General features: G+C 29.1%; 1 protein-coding gene across 1 annotated transcript; it reads left to right on the top strand.

Annotated features, from left to right (window-relative positions):
- Window positions 1-21,653: 21,653 nt before the first annotated feature.
- LOC123468015 lies at window positions 21,654-23,321 on the top strand. Its single transcript, XM_045167698.1, has 2 exons — window positions 21,654-22,262; window positions 22,346-23,321. The coding sequence occupies exons 1-2, from the start codon at window positions 22,143-22,145 to the stop codon at window positions 23,267-23,269; spliced, it is 1,044 nt and encodes a 347-aa protein (XP_045023633.1). The 5' UTR covers window positions 21,654-22,142; the 3' UTR covers window positions 23,270-23,321.
- Window positions 23,322-23,500: the final 179 nt, after the last annotated feature.

Raw genomic sequence — 23,500 nt, 5'->3', positions numbered from 1 at the left:
TATGTAAACAGCATCAAATATACTTGTATTCAATGTGAATACACTGTTATACCATGAGTTTTTACTTCTATATGTAAACTGCATGGAATATACTTGTATTCAATATGAATAAACTGTTATACCATGAGTTTTTATTTTTACATGTAAAATGCATGGAATATACTTGTATTCAATTCGAATACACGTTTAGACCATGAGTTTTTACTTCGATATGTAAACTGCATGGAATATACTTGTATTCAATGTGAATACACTGTTATACCATGTGTTTTTACTTCTATATGTATACTGCATGGAATATACTTGTATTCAATGTGAATACACTGTTATACCATGAGTTTTTACTTCTATATGTAAACTGCATGGAATATACTTGTATTCAATTTGAATACACTGTTATACCATGAGTTTTTATTTCTATATGTAAACTGCATGGGTATACTTGTATTCAATGTGAATACACTGTTATACCATGAGTTTTTACTTCTATATGTAAACTGCATGGAATATACTTGTATTCAATGTGAATACACTGTTATACCATGAGTTTTTACTTCTATATGTAAACAGCATCAAATATACTTGTATTCAATGTGAATACACTGTTATACCATGAGTTTTTACTTCTATATGTAAACTGCATGGAATATACTTGTATTCAATGTGAATACACTGTTATACCATGAGTTTTTATTTTTACATGTAAAATGCATGGAATATACTTGTATTCAATTCGAATACACGTTTAGACCATGAGTTTTTACTCTATATGAAATACGAAAGTGAATACTTGATATGTTTTACTTCTATAAACTGCATGGAATATACTTGTATTCAATGTGAATACACTGTTATACCATGAGTTTTTACTTCTATATGTAAACTGCATCAAATATACTTGTATTCAATGTGAATACACTGTTATACCATGAGTTTTTACTTCTATATGTAAACTGCATGGAATATACTTGTATTCAATGTGAATACACTGTTATACCATGAGTTTTTACTTCTATATGTAAACCGCATCAAATATACTTGTATTCAATGTGAATACACTGTTATACCATGAGTTTTTACTTCTATATGTAAACTGCATGGAATATACTTGTATTCAATGTGAATACACTGTTATACCATGAGTTTTTACTTCTATATGTAAACTGCATGGAATATACTTGTATTCAATGTGAATACACTGTTATACCATGAGTTTTTACTTACTATATGTAAACAGCATCAAATATACTTGTATTCAATGTGAATACACTGTTATACCATGAGTTTTTACTTCTATATGTAAACTGCATGGGATATACTTGTATTCAATGTGAATACACTGTTATACCATGAGTTTTTACTTCTATATGTAAACAGCATCAAATATACTTGTATTCAATGTGAATACACTGTTATACCATGAGTTTTTACTTCTATATGTAAACTGCATGGAATATACTTGTATTCAATGTGAATACACTGTTATACCATGAGTTTTTACTTCTATATGTAAACTGCATGGAATATACTTGTATTCAATGTGAATACACTGTTATACCATGAGTTTTTACTTCTATATGTAAACTGCATGGAATATACTTGTATTCAATGTGAATACACTGTTATACCATGAGTTTTTACTTCTATATGTAAACTGCATGGAATATACTTGTATTCAATGTGAATACACTGTTATACCATGAGTTTTTACTTCTATATGTAAACTGCATGGAATATACTTGTATTCAATATGTTTTATCATAAGCATAAATACTTGTATTCAATGTGAATACACTGTTATACCATGAGTTTTTACTTCTATATGTAAACTGCATGGAATATACTTGTATTCAATGTGAATACACTGTTATACCATGAGTTTTTACTTCTATATGTAAACAGCATCAAATATACTTGTATTCAATGTGAATACACTGTTATACCATGAGTTTTTACTTCTATATGTAAACTGCATGGAATATACTTGTATTCAATGTGAATACACTGTTATACCATGAGTTTTTATTTCTTATATGTAAAATGCATGGAATATACTTGTATTCAATGTGAATACACGTTTATACCATGAGTTTTTACTTCGATATATGTAAACTGCATGGAATATACTTGTATTCAATGTGAATACACTGTTATACCATGAGTTTTTACTTCTATATGTAAACTGCATGGAATATACTTGTATTCAATGTGAATACACTGTTATACCATGAGTTTTTACTTCTATATGTAAACTGCATGGAATATACTTGTATTCAATGTGAATACACTGTTATACCATGAGTTTTTACTTCTATATGTAAACTGCATGGAATATACTTGTATTCAATGTGAATACACTGTTATACCATGAGTTTTTACTTCTATATGTAAACTGCATGGAATATACTTGTATTCAATGTGAATACACTGTTATACCATGAGTTTTTACTTCTATATGTAAACAGCATCAAATATACTTGTATTCAATGTGAATACACTGTTATACCATGAGTTTTTACTTCTATATGTAAACTGCATGGAATATACTTGTATTCAATGTGAATACACTGTTATACCATGAGTTTTTATTTCTATATGTAAACTGCATGGAATATACTTGTATTCAATGTGAATACACTGTTATACCATGAGTTTTTACTTCTATATGTAAACTGCATGGAATATACTTGTATTCAATGTGAATACACTGTTATACCATGAGTTTTTACTTCTATATGTAAACTGCATGGAATATACTTGTATTCAATGTGAATACACTGTTATACCATGAGTTTTTACTTCTATATGTAAACTGCATGGGATATACTTGTATTCAATGTGAATACACTGTTATACCATGAGTTTTTACTTCTATATGTAAACTGCATGGAATATACTTGTATTCAATGTGAATACACTGTTATACCATGAGTTTTTACTTCTATATGTAAACAGCATCAAATATACTTGTATTCAATGTGAATACACTGTTATACCATGAGTTTTTACTTCTATATGTAAACTGCATGGAATATACTTGTATTCAATGTGAATACACTGTTATACCATGAGTTTTTACTTCTATATGTAAACTGCATGGAATATACTTGTATTCAATGTGAATACACTTTTATACCATGAGTTTTTACTTCTATATGTAAACTGCATGGAATATACTTGTATTCAATGTGAATACACTGTTATACCATGAGTGTTTTTACTTCTATATGTAAACTGCATGGAATATACTTGTATTCAATGTGAATACACTGTTATACCATGAGTTTTTACTTCTATATATGTAAACTGCATGGAATATACTTGTATTCAATGTGAATACACTGTTATACCATGAGTTTTTACTTCTATATGTAAACTGCATGGAATATACTTGTATTCAATGTGAATACACTGTTATACCATGAGTTTTTACTTCTATATGTAAACAGCATCAAATATACTTGTATTCAATGTGAATACACTGTTATACCATGAGTTTTTACTTCTATATGTAAACTGCATGGAATATACTTGTATTCAATGTGAATACACTGTTATACCATGAGTTTTTACTTCTATATGTAAACTGCATGGAATATACTTGTATTCAATGTGAATACACTTTTATACCATGAGTTTTTACTTCGTATATGTAAACTGCATGGAATATACTTGTATTCAATGTGAATACACTGTTATACCATGAGTTTTTACTTCTATATGTAAACTGCATGGAATATACTTGTATTCAATGTGAATACACTGTTATACCATGAGTTTTTACTTCTATATGTAAACTGCATGGAATATACTTGTATTCAATGTGAATACACTGTTATACCATGAGTTTTTACTTCTATATGTAAACTGCATGGAATATACTTGTATTCAATGTGAATACACTGTTATACCATGAGTTTTTACTTCTATATGTAAACAGCATCAAATATACTTGTATTCAATGTGAATACACTGTTATACCATGAGTTTTTACTTCTATATGTAAACTGCATGGAATATACTTGTATTCAATGTGAATACACTGTTATACCATGAGTTTTTATTTCTATATGTAAACTGCATGGAATATACTTGTATTCAATGTGAATACACTTTTATACCATGAGTTTTTACTTCTATATGTAAACGGCATGGAATATACTTGTATTCAATGTGAATACACTGTTATACCATGAGTTTTTACTTCTATATGTAAACTGCATGGAATATACTTGTATTCAATGTGAATACACTGTTATACCATGAGTTTTTACTTCTATATGTAAACTGCATGGAATATACTTGTATTCAATGTGAATACACTGTTATACCATGAGTTTTTACTTCTATATGTAAACTGCATGGAATATACTTGTATTCAATGTGAATACACTGTTATACCATGAGTTTTTACTTCTATATGTAAACTGCATGGAATATACTTGTATTCAATGTGAATACACTGTTATACCATGAGTTTTTACTTCTATATGTAAACTGCATGGAATATACTTGTATTCAATGTGAATACACTGTTATACCATGAGTTTTTACTTCTATATGTAAACAGCATCAAATATACTTGTATTCAATGTGAATACACTGTTATACCATGAGTTTTTACTTCTATATGTAAACAGCATGAAATATACTTGTATTCAATGTGAATACACTGTTATACCATGAGGTTTTTACTTCTATATGTAAACAGCATCAAATATACTTGTATTCAATGTGAATACACTGTTATACCATGAGTTTTTACTTCTATATGTAAACAGCATGAAATATACTTGTATTCAATGTGAATACACTGTTATACCATGAGTTTTTACTTCTATATGTAAACTGCATGGAATATACTTGTATTCAATGTGAATACACTGTTATACCATGAGTTTTTACTTCTATATGTAAACTGCATGGAATATACTTGTATTCAATGTGAATACACTGTTATACCATGAGTTTTTACTTCTATATGTAAACTGCATGGAATATACTTGTATTCAATGTGAATACACTGTTATACCATGAGTTTTTACTTCTATATGTAAACAGCATCAAATATACTTGTATTCAATGTGAATACACTGTTATACCATGAGTTTTTACTTCTATATGTAAACTGCATGGAATATACTTGTATTCAATGTGAATACACTGTTATACCATGAGTTTTTACTTCTATATGTAAACAGCATCAAATATACTTGTATTCAATGTGAATACACTGTTATACCATGAGTTTTTACTTCTATATGTAAACTGCATGGAATATACTTGTATTCAATGTGAATACACTGTTATACCATGAGTTTTTACTTCTATATGTAAACTGCATGGAATATACTTGTATTCAATGTGAATACACTGTTATACCATGAGTTTTTACTTCTATATGTAAACTGCATGGAATATACTTGTATTCAATGTGAATACACTGTTATACCATGAGTTTTTACTTCTATATGTAAACAGCATCAAATATACTTGTATTCAATGTGAATACACTGTTATACCATGAGTTTTTACTTCTATATGTAAACTGCATGGAATATACTTGTATTCAATGTGAATACACTGTTATACCATGAGTTTTTACTTCTATATGTAAACAGCATCAAATATACTTGTATTCAATGTGAATACACTGTTATACCATGAGTTTTTACTTCTATATGTAAACTGCATGGAATATACTTGTATTCAATGTGAATACACTGTTATACCATGAGTTTTTACTTCTATATGTAAACAGCATCAAATATACTTGTATTCAATGTGAATACACTGTTATACCATGAGTTTTTACTTCTATATGTAAACTGCATGGAATATACTTGTATTCAATGTGAATACACTGTTATACCATGAGTTTTTACTTCTATATGTAAACAGCATCAAATATACTTGTATTCAATGTGAATACACTGTTATACCATGAGTTTTTACTTCTATATGTAAACTGCATGGAATATACTTGTATTCAATGTGAATACACTGTTATACCATGAGTTTTTACTTCTATATGTAAACAGCATCAAATATACTTGTATTCAATGTGAATACACTGTTATACCATGAGTTTTTACTTCTATATGTAAACTGCATGGAATATACTTGTATTCAATGTGAATACACTGTTATACCATGAGTTTTTACTTCTATATGTAAACAGCATCAAATATACTTGTATTCAATGTGAATACACTGTTATACCATGAGTTTTTACTTCTATATGTAAACTGCATGGAATATACTTGTATTCAATGTGAATACACACTGTAATACCATGAGTTTTTACTTCTATATGTAAACAGCATCAAATATACTTGTATTCAATGTGAATACACTGTTATACCATGAGTTTTTACTTCTATATGTAAACAGCATGAAATATACTTGTATTCAATGTGAATACACTGTTATACCATGAGTTTTTACTTCTATATGTAAACTGCATGGAATATACTTGTATTCAATGTGAATACACTGTTATACCATGAGTTTTTACTTCTATATGTAAACAGCATCAAATATACTTGTATTCAATGTGAATACACTGTTATACCATGAGTTTTTACTTCTATATGTAAACTGCATGGAATATACTTGTATTCAATGTGAATACACTGTTATACCATGAGTTTTTACTTCTATATGTAAACAGCATCAAATATACTTGTATTCAATGTGAATACACTGTTATACCATGAGTTTTTACTTCTATATGTAAACAGCATCAAATATACTTGTATTCAATGTGAATACACTGTTATACCATGAGTTTTTACTTCTATATGTAAACTGCATGGAATATACTTGTATTCAATGTGAATACACTGTTATACCATGAGTTTTTACTTCTATATGTAAACAGCATCAAATATACTTGTATTCAATGTGAATACACTGTTATACCATGAGTTTTTACTTCTATATGTAAACTGCATCAGGAATATACTTGTATTCAATGTGAATACACTGTTATACCATGAGTTTTTACTTCTATATGTAAAACATGCATGGAATATACTTGTATTCAATGTGAATACACTGTTATACCATGAGTTTTTACTTCTATATGTAAACTGCATGGAATATACTTGTATTCAATGTGAATACACTGTTATACCATGAGTTTTTACTTCTATATGTAAACAGCATCAAATATACTTGTATTCAATGTGAATACACTGTTATACCATGAGTTTTTACTTCTATATGTAAACTGCATGGAATATATACTTGTATTCAATGTGAATACACTGTTATACCATGAGTTTTTACTTCTATATGTAAACCAGCATCAAATATACTTGTATTCAATGTGAATACACTGTTATACCATGAGTTTTTACTTCTATATGTAAACTGCATGGAATATACTTGTATTCAATGTGAATACACTGTTATACCATGAGTTTTTACTTCTATATGTAAACAGCATCAGAATATACTTGTATTCAATGTGAATACACTGTTATACCATGAGTTTTTACTTCTATATGTAAACTGCATGGAATATACTTGTATTCAATGTGAATACACTGTTATACCATGAGTTTTTACTTCTATATGTAAACAGCATCAAATATACTTGTATTCAATGTGAATACACTGTTATACCATGAGTTTTTACTTCTATATGTAAACTGCATGGAATATACTTGTATTCAATGTGAATACACTGTTATACCATGAGTTTTTACTTCTATATGTAAACTGCATGAAATATACTTGTATTCAATGTGAATACACTGTTATACCATGAGTTTTTACTTCTATATGTAAACAGCATCAAATATACTTGTATTCAATGTGAATACACTGTTATACCATGAGTTTTTACTTCTATATGTAAACTGCATGGAATATACTTGTATTCAATGTGAATACACTGTTATACCATGAGTTTTTACTTCTATATGTAAACAGCATCAAATATACTTGTATTCAATGTGAATACACTGTTATACCATGAGTTTTTACTTCTATATGTAAACTGCATGGAATATACTTGTATTCAATGTGAATACACTGTTATACCATGAGTTTTTACTTCTATATGTAAACAGCATCAAATATACTTGTATTCAATGTGAATACACTGTTATACCATGAGTTTTTACTTCTATATGTAAACTGCATGGAATATACTTGTATTCAATGTGAATACACTGTTATACCATGAGTTTTTACTTCTATATGTAAACAGCATCAAATATACTTGTATTCAATGTGAATACACTGTTATACCATGAGTTTTTACTTCTATATGTAAACAGCATGAAATATACTTGTATTCAATGTGAATACACTGTTATACCATGAGTTTTTACTTCTATATGTAAACAGCATGAAATATACTTGTATTCAATGTGAATACACTGTTATACCATGAGTTTTTACTTCTATATAGTAAACAGCATGGAAATATACTTGTATTCAATGTGAATACACTGTTATACCATGAGTTTTTACTTCTATATGTAAACAGCATCAAATATACTTGTATTCAATGTGAATACACTGTTATACCATGAGTTTTTACTTCTATATGTAAACTGCATGGAATATACTTGTATTCAATGTGAATACACTGTTATACCATGAGTTTTTACTTCTATATGTAAACAGCATCAAATATACTTGTATTCAATGTGAATACACTGTTATACCATGAGTTTTTACTTCTATATGTAAACTGCATGGAATATACTTGTATTCAATGTGAATACACTGTTATACCATGAGTTTTTACTTTCTATATGTAAACTGCATGGAATATACTTGTATTCAATGTGAATACACTGTTATACCATGAGTTTTTACTTCTATATATAAACTGCATGGAATATACTTGTATTCAATGTGAATACACTGTTATACCATGAGTTTTTACTTCTATATGTAAACTGCATGGAATATACTTGTATTCAATGTGAATACACTGTTATACCATGAGTTTTTACTTCTATATGTAAACTGCATGGAATATACTTGTATTCAATGTGAATACACTGTTATACCATGAGTTTTTACTTCTATATGTAAACAGCATCAAATATACTTGTATTCAATGTGAATACACTGTTATACCATGAGTTTTTACTTCTATATGTAAACTGCATGGAATATACTTGTATTCAATGTGAATACACTGTTATACCATGAGTTTTTACTTCTATATGTAAACAGCATCAAATATACTTGTATTCAATGTGAATACACTGTTATACCATGAGTTTTTACTTCTATATGTAAACTGCATCAAATATACTTGTATTCAATGTGAATACACTGTTATACCATGAGTTTTTACTTCTATATGTAAACTGCATGGAATATACTTGTATTCAATGTGAATACACTGTTATACCATGAGTTTTTACTTCTATATGTAAACTGCATCAAATATACTTGTATTCAATGTGAATACACTGTTATACCATGAGTTTTTACTTCTATATGTAAACTGCATGGAATATACTTGTATTCAATGTGAATACACTGTTATACCATGAGTTTTTACTTCTATATGTAAACTGCATGGAATATACTTGTATTCAATGTGAATACACTGTTATACCATGAGTTTTTACTTCTATATGTAAACTGCATGGAATATACTTGTATTCAATGTGAATACACTGTTATACCATGAGTTTTTACTTCTATATGTAAACAGCATCAAATATACTTGTATTCAATGTGAATACACTGTTATACCATGAGTTTTTACTTCTATATGTAAACTGCATGGAATATACTTGTATTCAATGTGAATACACTGTTATACCATGAGTTTTTACTTCTATATGTAAACAGCATCAAATATACTTGTATTCAATGTGAATACACTGTTATACCATGAGTTTTTACTTCTATATGTAAACTGCATGGAATATACTTGTATTCAATGTGAATACACTGTTATACCATGAGTTTTTACTTCTATATGTAAACAGCATCAAATATACTTGTATTCAATGTGAATACACTGTTATACCATGAGTTTTTACTTCTATATGTAAACTGCATGGAATATACTTGTATTCAATGTGAATACACTGTTATACCATGAGTTTTTACTTCTATATGTAAACAGCATCAAATATACTTGTATTCAATGTGAATACACTGTTATACCATGAGTTTTTACTTCTATATGTAAACTGCATGGAATATACTTGTATTCAATGTGAATACACTGTTATACCATGAGTTTTTACTTCTATATGTAAACTAGCATGGAATATACTTGTATTCAATGTGAATACACTGTTATACCATGAGTTTTTACTTCTATATGTAAACTGCATGGAATATACTTGTATTCAATGTGAATACACTGTTATACCATGAGTTTTTACTTCTATATGTAAACAGCATCAAATATACTTGTATTCAATGTGAATACACTGTTATACCATGAGTTTTTACTTCTATATGTAAACTGCATGGAATATACTTGTATTCAATGTGAATACACTGTTATACCATGAGTTTTTACTTCTATATGTAAACAGCATCAAATATACTTGTATTCAATGTGAATACACTGTTATACCATGAGTTTTTACTTCTATATGTAAAACTGCATGGAATATACTTGTATTCAATGTGAATACACTGTTATACCATGAGTTTTTACTTCTATATGTAAACAGCATCAAATATACTTGTATTCAATGTGAATACACTGTTATACCATGAGTTTTTACTTCTATATGTAAACTGCATGGAATATACTTGTATTCAATGTGAATACACTGTTATACCATGAGTTTTTACTTCTATATGTAAACAGCATCAAATATACTTGTATTCAATGTGAATACACTTACACTATATAACCATGAAAATGTATTCAATGTAATAACTATTATACCATAAGTTTTACTTCATATGTAAACTGCATGGAAAATATACTTGTATTCAATGTGAATACACTGTTATACCATGAGTTTTTACTTCTATATGTAAACAGCATCAAATATACTTGTATTCAATGTGAATACACTGTTATACCATGAGTTTTTACTTCTATATGTAAACTGCATGAAATATACTTGTATTCAATGTGAATACACTGTTATACCATGAGTTTTTACTTCTATATGTAAACAGCATCAAATATACTTGTATTCAATGTGAATACACTGTTATACCATGAGTTTTTACTTCTATATGTAAACTGCATGGAATATACTTGTATTCAATGTGAATACACTGTTATACCATGAGTTTTTACTTCTATATGTAAACAGCATCAAATATACTTGTATTCAATGTGAATACACTGTTATACCATGAGTTTTTACTTCTATATGTAAACTGCATGGAATATACTTGTATTCAATGTGAATACACTGTTATACCATGAGTTTTTACTTCTATATGTAAACAGCATCAAATATACTTGTATTCAATGTGAATACACTGTTATACCATGAGTTTTTACTTCTATATGTAAACTGCATGGAATATACTTGTATTCAATGTGAATACACTGTTATACCATGAGTTTTTACTTCTATATGTAAACTGCATGGAATATACTTGTATTCAATGTGAATACACTGTTATACCATGAGTTTTTACTTCTATATGTAAACTGCATGGAATATACTTGTATTCAATGTGAATACACTGTTATACCATGAGTTTTTACTTCTATATGTAAACTGCATGGAATATACTTGTATTCAATGTGAATACACTGTTATACCATGAGTTTTTACTTCTATATGTAAACTGCATGGAATATACTTGTATTCAATGTGAATACACTGTTATACCATGAGTTTTTACTTCTATATGTAAACAGCATCAAATATACTTGTATTCAATGTGAATACACTGTTATACCATGAGTTTTTACTTCTATATGTAAACGCATGGAATATACTTGTATTCCAATGTGAATACACTGTTATACCATGAGTTTTTACTTCTATATGTAAACAGCATCAAATATACTTGTATTCAATGTGAATACACTGTTATACCATGAGGTTTTACTTCTATATGTAAACAGCATGAAATATACTTGTATTCAATGTGAATACACTGTTATACCATGAGTTTTTACTTCTATATGTAAACAGCATCAAATATACTTGTATTCAATGTGAATACACTGTTATACCATGAGTTTTTACTTCTATATGTAAACCCATGCATGGATATATACTTGTATTCAATGTGAATACACTGTTATACCATGAGTTTTTACTTCTATATGTAAACAGCATCAAATATACTTGTATTCAATGTGAATACACTGTTATACCATGAGTTTTTACTTCTATATGTAAACTGCATGGAATATACTTGTATTCAATGTGAATACACTGTTATACCATGAGTTTTTACTTCTATATGTAAACAGCATCAAATATACTTGTATTCAATGTGAATACACTGTTATACCATGAGTTTTTACTTCTATATGTAAACTGCATGGAATATACTTGTATTCAATGTGAATACACTGTTATACCATGAGTTTTTACTTCTATATGTAAACTGCATGGAATATACTTGTATTCAATGTGAATACACTGTTATACCATGAGTTTTTACTTCTATATGTAAACTGCATGGAATATACTTGTATTCAATGTGAATACACTGTTATACCATGAGTTTTTACTTCTATATGTAAACAGCATCAAATATACTTGTATTCAATGTGAATACACTGTTATACCATGAGTTTTTACTTCTATATGTAAACTGCATGGAATATACTTGTATTCAATGTGAATACACTGTTATACCATGAGTTTTTACTTCTATATGTAAACTGCATGGAATATACTTGTATTCAATGTGAATACACTGTTATACCATGAGTTTTTACTTCTATATGTAAACAGCATCAAATATACTTGTATTCAATGTGAATACACTGTTATACCATGAGTTTTTACTTCTATATGTAAACTGCATGGAATATACTTGTATTCAATGTGAATACACTGTTATACCATGAGTTTTTACTTCTATATGTAAACAGCATCAAATATACTTGTATTCAATGTGAATACACTGTTATACCATGAGTTTTTACTTCTATATGTAAACTGCATGGAATATACTTGTATTCAATGTGAATACACTGTTATACCATGAGTTTTTACTTCTATATGTAAACTGCATGGAATATACTTGTATTCAATGTGAATACACTGTTATACCATGAGTTTTTACTTCTATATGTAAACTGCATGGAATATACTTGTATTCAATGTGAATACACTGTTATATAACCATGAGTTTTTACTTCTATATGTAAACTGCATGGAATATACTTGTATTCAATGTGAATACACTGTTATACCATGAGTTTTTACTTCTATATGTAAACTGCATGGAATATACTTGTATTCAATGTGAATACACTGTTATACCATGAGTTTTTACTTCTATATGTAAACAGCATCAAATATACTTGTATTCAATGTGAATACACTGTTATACCATGAGTTTTTACTTCTATATGTAAACAGCATGAAATATACTTGTATTCAATGTGAATACACTGTTATACCATGAGTTTTTACTTCTATATGTAAACAGCATCAAATATACTTGTATTCAATGTGAATACACTGTTATACCACGATGAGTTTTTACTTCTATATGTAAACAGCATGAAATATACTTGTATTCAATGTGAATACACTGTTATACCATGAGTTTTTACTTCTATATGTAAACAGCATCAAATATACTTGTATTCAATGTGAATACACTGTTATACCATGAGTTTTTACTTCTATATGTAAACAGCATGGAATATACTTGTATTCAATGTGAATACACTGTTATACCATGAGTTTTTACTTCTATATGTAAACAGCATCAAATATACTTGTATTCAATGTGAATACACTGTTATACCATGAGTTTTTACTTCTATATGTAAACTGCATGGAATATACTTGTATTCAATGTGAATACACTGTTATACCATGAGTTTTTACTTCTATATGTAAACAGCATCAAATATACTTGTATTCAATGTGAATACACTGTTATACCATGAGTTTTTACTTCTATATGTAAACTGCATGGAATATACTTGTATTCAATGTGAATACACTGTTATACCATGAATTTTACTTCTATATGTAAACTGCATGGAATAAATACTTGTATTCAATGTGAATACACTGTTATACCATGAGTTTTTACTTCTATATGTAAACTGCATGGAATATACTTGTATTCAATGTGAATACACTGCTTTATACCATGAGTTTTTACTTCTATATGTAAACTGCATGGAATATACTTGTATTCAATGTGAATACACTGTTATACCATGAGTTTTTACTTCTATATGTAAACTGCATGGAATATACTTGTATTCAATGTGAATACACTGTTATACCATGAGTTTTTACTTCTATATGTAAACAGCATGAAATATACTTGTATTCAATGTGAATACACTGTTATACCATGAGTTTTTACTTCTATATGTAAACAGCATCAAATATACTTGTATTCAATGTGAATACACTGTTATACCATGAGTTTTTACTTCTATATGTAAACAGCATGAAATATACTTGTATTCAATGTGAATACACTGTTATACCATGAGTTTTTACTTCTATATGTAAACAGCATCAAATATACTTGTATTCAATGTGAATACACTGTTATACCATGAGTTTTTACTTCTATATGTAAACTGCATGGAATATACTTGTATTCAATGTGAATACACTGTTATACCATGAGTTTTTACTTCTATATGTAAACTGCATGGAATATACTTGTATTCAATGTGAATACACTGTTATACCATGAGTTTTTACTTCTATATGTAAACTGCATGGAATATACTTGTATTCAATGTGAATACACTGTTAGACCATGAGTTTTTACTTCTATATGTAAACTGCATGGAATATACTTGTATTCAATGTGAATACACTGTTATACCATGAGTTTTTACTTCTATATGTAAACTGCATGGAATATACTTGTATTCAATGTGAATACACTGTTATACCATGAGTTTTTACTTCTATATGTAAACAGCATCAAATATACTTGTATTCAATGTGAATACACTGTTATACCATGAGTTTTTACTTCTATATGTAAACTGCAGGAAGGAATATACTTGTATTCAATGTGAATACACTGTTATACCATGAGTTTTTACTTCTATATGTAAACAGCATCAAATATACTTGTATTCAATGTGAATACACTGTTATACCATGAGTTTTTACTTCTATATGTAAACTGCATGGAATATACTTGTATTCAATGTGAATACACTGTTATACCATGAGTTTTTACTTCTATATGTAAACAGCATCAAATATACTTGTATTCAATGTGAATACACTGTTATACCATGAGTTTTTACTTCTATATGTAAACTGCATGGAATATACTTGTATTCAATGTGAATACACTGTTATACCATGAGTTTTTACTTCTATATGTAAACAGCATCAAATATACTTGTATTCAATGTGAATACACTGTTATACCATGAGTTTTTACTTCTATATGTAAACTGCATAGAATATACTTGTATTCAATGTGAATACACTGTTATACCATGAGTTTTTACTTCTATATGTAAACAGCATGGAAATATACTTGTATTCAATGTGAATACACTGTTATACCATGAGTTTTTACTTCTATATGTAAACAGCATCAAATATACTTGTATTCAATGTGAATACACTGTTATACCATGAGTTTTTACTTCTATATGTAAACTGCATGGAATATACTTGTATTCAATGTGAATACACTGTTATACCATGAGTTTTTACTTCTATATGTAAACAGCATCAAATATACTTGTATTCAATGTGAATACACTGTTATACCATGAGTTTTTACTTCTATATGTAAACTGCATGGAATATACTTGTATTCAATGTGAATACACTGTTATACCATGAGTTTTTACTTCTATATGTAAACTGCATGGAATATACTTGTATTCAATGTGAATACACTGTTATACCATGAGTTTTTACTTCTATATGTAAACTGCATGGAATATACTTGTATTCAATGTGAATACACTGTTATACCATGAGTTTTTACTTCTATATGTAAACAGCATCAAATATACTTGTATTCAATGTGAATACACTGTTATACCATGAGTTTTTACTTCTATATGTAAACTGCATGGAATATACTTGTATTCAATGTGAATACACTGTTATACCATGAGTTTTTACTTCTATATGTAAACAGCATCAAATATACTTGTATTCAATGTGAATACACTGTTATACCATGAGTTTTTACTTCTATATGTAAACTGCATGGAATATACTTGTATTCAATGTGAATACACTGTTATACCATGAGTTTTTACTTCTATATGTAAACAGCATCAAATATACTTGTATTCAATGTGAATACACTGTTATACCATGAGTTTTTACTTCTATATGTAAACAGCATGAAATATACTTGTATTCAATGTGAACACACTGTTATACCATGAGTTTTTACTTCTATATGTAAACAGCATCAAATATACTTGTATTCAATGTGAATACACTGTTATACCATGAGTTTTTACTTCTATATGTAAACTGCATGGGATATACTTGTATTCAATGTGAATACACTGTTATACCATGAGTTTTTACTTCTATATGTAAACAGCATCAAATATACTTGTATTCAATGTGAATACACTGTTATACCATGAGTTTTTACTTCTATATGTAAACTGAATGAAATATACTTGTATTCAATGTAAATACACTGTTATACCATGTGTTTTTACTTCTATATGTAAACTGCATGGAATATACTTGTATTCAATGTAAATACACTGTTATACCATGAGTTTTTACTTCTATATGTAAACTGCATGGAATATACTTGTATTCAATGTGAATACACTGTTATACCATGAGTTTTTACTTCTATATGTAAACAGCATCAAATATACTTGTATTCAATGTGAATACACTGTTATACCATGAGTTTTTACTTCTATATGTAAACTGCATGGAATATACTTGTATTCAATGTGAATACACTGTTATACCATGAGTTTTTACTTCTATATGTAAACAGCATCAAATATACTTGTATTCAATGTGAATACACTGTTATACCATGAGTTTTTACTTCTATATGTAAACTGCATGGAATATACTTGTATTCAATGTGAATACACTGTTATACCATGAGTATTTACTTCTATATGTAAACAGCATCAAATATACTTGTATTCAATGTGAATACACTGTTATACCATGAGTTTTTACTTCTATATGTAAACTGATTGGAATATACTTGTATTCAATGTGAATACACTGTTATACCATGAGTTTTTACTTCTATATGTAAACAGCATCAAATATACTTGTATTCAATGTGAATACACTGTTATACCATGAGTTTTTACTTCTATATGTAAACAGCATGAAATATACTTGTATTCAATGTGAATACACTGTTATACCATGAGTTTTTACTTCTATATGTAAACAGCATCAAATATACTTGTATTCAATGTGAATACACTGTTATACCATGAGTTTTTACTTCTATATGTAAACAGCATGAAATATACTTGTATTCAATGTGAATACACTGTTATACCATGAGTTTTTACTTCTATATGTAAACAGCATCAAATATACTTGTATTCAATGTGAATACACTGTTATACCATGAGTTTTTACTTCTATATGTAAACTGCATGGAATATACTTGTATTCAATGTGAATACACTGTTATACCATGTGTTTTTACTTCTATATGTAAACTGCATGGAATATACTTGTATTCAATGTAAATACACTGTTAAACCATGAGTTTTTACTTCTATATGTAAACTGCATGGAATATACTTGTATTCAATGTGAATACACTGTTATATCATGAGTTTTTACTTCTATATGTAAACTGCATGGAATATAGTTGTATTCAATGTGAATACACTGTTATACCATGAGTTTTTATTTCTATATGTAAACTGCATGGAATATACTTGTATTCAATTTGAATACACGTTTAGACCATGAGTTTTTACTTCTATATGTAAACGGCATGGAATATACTTGTATTCAATGTGAATACACTGTTATACCATGTGTTTTTACTTCTATATGTATACTGCATGGAATATACTTGTATTCAATGTGAATACACTGTTATACCATGAGTTTTTACTTCTATATGTTAACAGCATCAAATATACTTGTATTCAATGTGAATACACTGTTATACAATGAGTTTTTACTTCTATATGTAAACTGCATGGAATATACTTGTATTCAATGTGAATACACTGTTATACCATGAGTTTTTACTTCTATATGTAAACAGCATCAAATATACTTGTATTCAATGTGAATACACTGTTATACCATGAGTTTTTACTTCTATATGTAAACTGCATGGAATATACTTGTATTCAATGTGAATACACTGTTATACCACGAGTTTTTACTTCTATATGTAAACAGCATCAAAAATACTTGTATTCAATGTGAATACACTGTTATACCATGATTTTTTACTTCTATATGTAAACTGCATGGAATATACTTGTATTCAATGTGAATACACTGTTATGCCACGAGTTTTTACTTCTATATGTAAACAGCATCAAATATACTTGTATTCAATGTGAATACACTGTTATACCATGAGTTTTTACTTCTATATGTAAACTGCATGGAATATACTTGTATTCAATGTGAATACACTGTTATACCATGAGTTTTTACTTCTATATGTAAACAGCATCAAATATACTTGTATTTAATGTGAATACACTGTTATACCACGAGTTTTTACTTCTATATGTAAACAGCATGAAATATACTTGTATTCAATTTGAACACACTGTTATACCATGAGTTTTTACTTCTATATGTAAACAGCTTCAAATATACTTGTATTTAATGTGAATACACTGTTATACCACGAGTTTTTACTTCTATATGTAAACCGCATGAAATATACTTGTATTCAATTTGAACACACTGTTATACCATGAGTTTTTACTTCTATATGTAAACAGCATCAAATATACTTGTATTCAATGTGAATACACTGTTATACCATGAGATATTACTTCTATATGTAAACTGCATGGGATATACTTGTATTCAATGTGAATACACTGTTATACCATGAGTTTTTACTTCTATATGTAAACAGCATCAAATATACTTGTATTCAATATGAATACACTGTTATACCATGAGTTTTTACTTCTATATGTAAACTGCATGGAATATACTTGTATTCAATGTGAATACACTGTTATACCATGTGTTTTTACTTCTATATGTATACTGCATGGAATATACTTGTATTCAATGTAAATACACTGTTAAACCATTATTTTTTACTTCTATATGTATACTGCATGGAATATACTTGTATTCAATGTGAATACAATGTTATACAATGAATTTTTACTTCTATATGTAAACAGCATCAAATATACTTGTATTCAATGTGAATACACTGTTATACCATGAGTTTTTACTTCTATATGTAAACTGCGTGGAATATACTTGTATTCAATGTGAATACACTGTTATACCATGAGTTTTTACTTCTATATGTAAACAGCATCAAATATACTTGTATTTAATGTGAATACACTGTTATACCACGAGTTTTTACTTCTATATGTAAACAGTATGAAATATACTTGTATTCAATTTGAACACACTGTTATACCATGAGTTTTTACTTCTATATGTAAACAGCATCAAATATACTTGTATTTAATGTGAATACACTGTTATACCACGAGTTTTTACTTCTATATGTAAACAGCATGAAATATACTTGTATTCAATTTGAACACACTGTTATACCATGAGTTTTTACTTCTATATGTAAACAGCATCAAATATACTTGTATTCAATGTGAATACACTGTTATACCATGAGTTTTTACTTCTATATGTAAACTGCATGGGATATACTTGTATTCAATGTGAATACACTGTTATACCATGAGTTTTTACTTCTATATGTAAACAGCATCAAATATACTTGTATTCAATTTTGAATACACTGTTATACCATGAGTTTTTACTTCTATATGTAAACTGCATGGAATATACTTGTATTCAATGTGAATACACTGTTATACCATGTGTTTTTACTTCTATATGTATACTGCATGGAATATACTTGTATTCAATGTAAATACACTGTTAAACCATGATTTTTAACTTCTATATGTATACTGCATGGAATATACTTGCATTCAATGTGAATACACTGTTATACCATGAGTTTTTACTTCTATATGTAAACAGCATCAAATATACTTGTATTCAATGTGAATACACTGTTATACCATGAGTTTTTACTTCTATATGTAAACTGCATGGAATATACTTGTATTCAATGTGAATACACTGTTATACCATTAGTTTTTACTTCTATATGTAAACTGCATGGATATACTTGTATTCAATGTGAATAAACTGTTATACCATGTGTTTTTACTTCTATATGTATACTGCATGGAATATACTTGTATTCAATGTGAATACACTGTTAAACCATGAGTTTTTACTTCTATATGTAAACAGCATCAAATATACTTGTATTCAATGTGAATACACTGTTATACCATGAGTTTTTACTTCTATATGTAAACTGCATGGAATATACTTGTATTCAATGTGAATACACTGTTATACCATGAGTTTTTACTTCTATATGTAAACAGCATCAAATATACTTGTATTCAATGTGAATACACTATTATACCATGAGTTTTTACTTCTATATGTAAACTGCATGGAATATACTTGTATTCAATGTGAATACACTGTTATACCACGAGTTTTTACTTCTATATGTAAACAGCGTCAAATATACTTGTATTCAATGTGAATACACTGTTATACCATGAGTTTTTACTTCTATATGTAAACTGCATGGAATATACTTGTATTCAATGTGAATACACTGTTATACCACAAGTTTTTACTTCTATATGTAAACAGCATCAAATATACTTGTATTCAATGTGAATACACTGTTATACCATGACTTTTTATTTCTATATGTAAACTGCATGGAATATACTTGTATTCAATTTGAATACACGTTTAGACCATGAGTTTTTACTTCTATATGTAAACTGCATGGAATATACATGTATTCAATGTGAATACACTGTTATACCATGTGTTTTTACTTCTATATGTATACTGCATGGAATATACTTGCATTCAATGTGAATACACTGTTATACCATGAGTTTTTACTTCTATATGTAAACAGCATCAAATATACTTTTCATCGTTTTACTTATGAAAAGTACACTTTTCTCTTACGTTCACTTATGTACACTATAAGTTACTCTATCATATAATTAGGTTCCAAGCAAGCAAATGGGTAGCACCCCAACACTCAATTCCAGGTATCAGGTGATTAGCATCTGGAGCACCCTCGCGGATGATTTTCTCTCGGTCGGGTACAGCCTCGATGAATCCTGCCAGTTTTGCTCTGGCAGTGGCCAGTTCTTCTACCGTAAGAGATTCCCAGTCTTGTGGGAAAAAAGGTTTCGCCATAGTGAAAATTTCCTCGATCAGGAATAGTCCAAAAACACACTGTTTTCGAGAATTGGAACACAAAAATAATTGCAAAAAAGTACAAAAGTTCAAAGTGTGTCAAGTTTAACGTGTGTTCCCAGTCGTGAATTGCTTGTGAATGGTTGTCTGCTACAGTGTTGGGAACACTGTTGCCAGATAGTCTTATATAAGACTATATGGTTTTACAACCATTCACTCCATAGAAAAGTGGTCACTTTTCATCGTTTTACTTATGAAAAGTACACTTTTCTCTTACGTTCACTTATGTACACTATAAGTTACTCTATCATATAATTAGGTTCCAAGCAAGCAAATGGGTAGCACCCCAACACTCAATTCCAGGTATCAGGTGATTAGCATCTGGAGCACCCTGAAATAAAAGTGGCAAGCAGGAAGGGGAACCATATTTTGGCTGTCACTGTTTTTAGTGTCAATATGTTGAATAAAACTCATTAGTCAACATTGCTTTGAGATTGCCGTCGTCTGCTTTTAATTTCGAGTCTGCTATCAGATTTCAAAGTGTAAAACATGGAGAGCCAAAATTCAGTGACCGATTCTTTTGGAGACCGAAACTCCGAGTTGTCGATGGGGCTTGATGCCGCTCGATACTATCTTTCCAAGTCTGTGAAAAATTCAACAAAACAGCAGGTATGAAACATTTCCTACCATTTTGTGAAAGAAAAAAGATGGCCATGGAACTTATAGAAGCTTTATAACTCTTGAACTTATAGTACGACCGCGTGTATGATGTTTGGCGGAATTTTTGTCAAAGAAACGAATTGGAAGAGTTTGGAGCCAGCCATGAACAATTAGCCGCTTGTCTCTCCCTCGTGATGATGCGAGACAAATCATATTCGAAAGTCGTAATGCTGAGTGCCGCGGTTACTAATGAGTACCGTATTCGCATGCTGCCATCGCCTACGACTCACGAAACGATATCCACATTGTTTCGTGGATTCCGAAATGAACATCCTCAAACACGTACTGCTAAGTTACCTATTACTGAAGAAATTCTTGACAAGTTTTATAACCACCTCTACCAAACTAAACATGGGAGGGATGGATTGCGTGCGTCTGTCGTTTTGTGGCGCACAATTTGGAGAATTTCAATGGAGTATCATACTCTTGGAAGGTTTAGCGATATCGTCAAGTTGCGTAGGAGTGACGTCAAATACGTTACGGATCCTTCACCCCATTTGAGGATCCTATTCAAGGGCGGAAAAAATGACCTGTACACTGAAGGAGCCGAGCGAGTAGTTGCATCGAATCCAACTGTCAGGCGTTGTCCTGTTCAGCTCACTTTAAACTACTTCAAATATTTAGGAACATCCTATATCGGCTATCTTGTTCCTTCGTGTTTGGCAAAAAATTTTCCGAATCCAGACAAATCGGTACCTTATAGTGGAGCCCTGGCTGACATGAAGAAATTAATGGACTCCTTGGGGTATGATGGGAAACTTTATGGTGAGCATTCCGGAAAAAGAGGTGGAGCGACAACCGCCGCAGCCCATGGTGCAACTGACAAACAACTCAAACGTCTTGGAGGCTGGCGTTCCGACGCGATGCCTGCCAAATATGTAGATCTTTCGATTCCAAGTCGTTTATCAATGTCAGAGTTGTTGCAGAAAAATCAAAATGATACAAACACAGTCTGATGGGAATTTTCTTTTGTCGTGCAATGAAATTAAACAAAAAAGCTGCCATAAATTGTTTCCGCATTTTTTTTTTTTTTTTATTTGATCATCCAACAGATATCAACGTTGTAAACGTGAATTAAAATGTAGTTGAATAAAATCAAATTTTGTTCGTCCAGAGAATGGAGAGCGTGGGTTATGGGTTTCTTGAACGATGAAAGGCCTACATGTTTCTGCAGAACTAAACGGCCA

The sequence above is a fragment of the Daphnia magna genome, unplaced genomic scaffold, assembly GCF_020631705.1.
Source record: "Daphnia magna isolate NIES unplaced genomic scaffold, ASM2063170v1.1 Dm_contigs262, whole genome shotgun sequence".
In the NCBI taxonomy this organism is placed as follows: domain Eukaryota; kingdom Metazoa; phylum Arthropoda; class Branchiopoda; order Diplostraca; family Daphniidae; genus Daphnia; species Daphnia magna.
The sequence above is the reverse complement of the archived record's forward strand: the minus strand, read 5'-3'. Positions and strand labels throughout refer to the sequence as shown.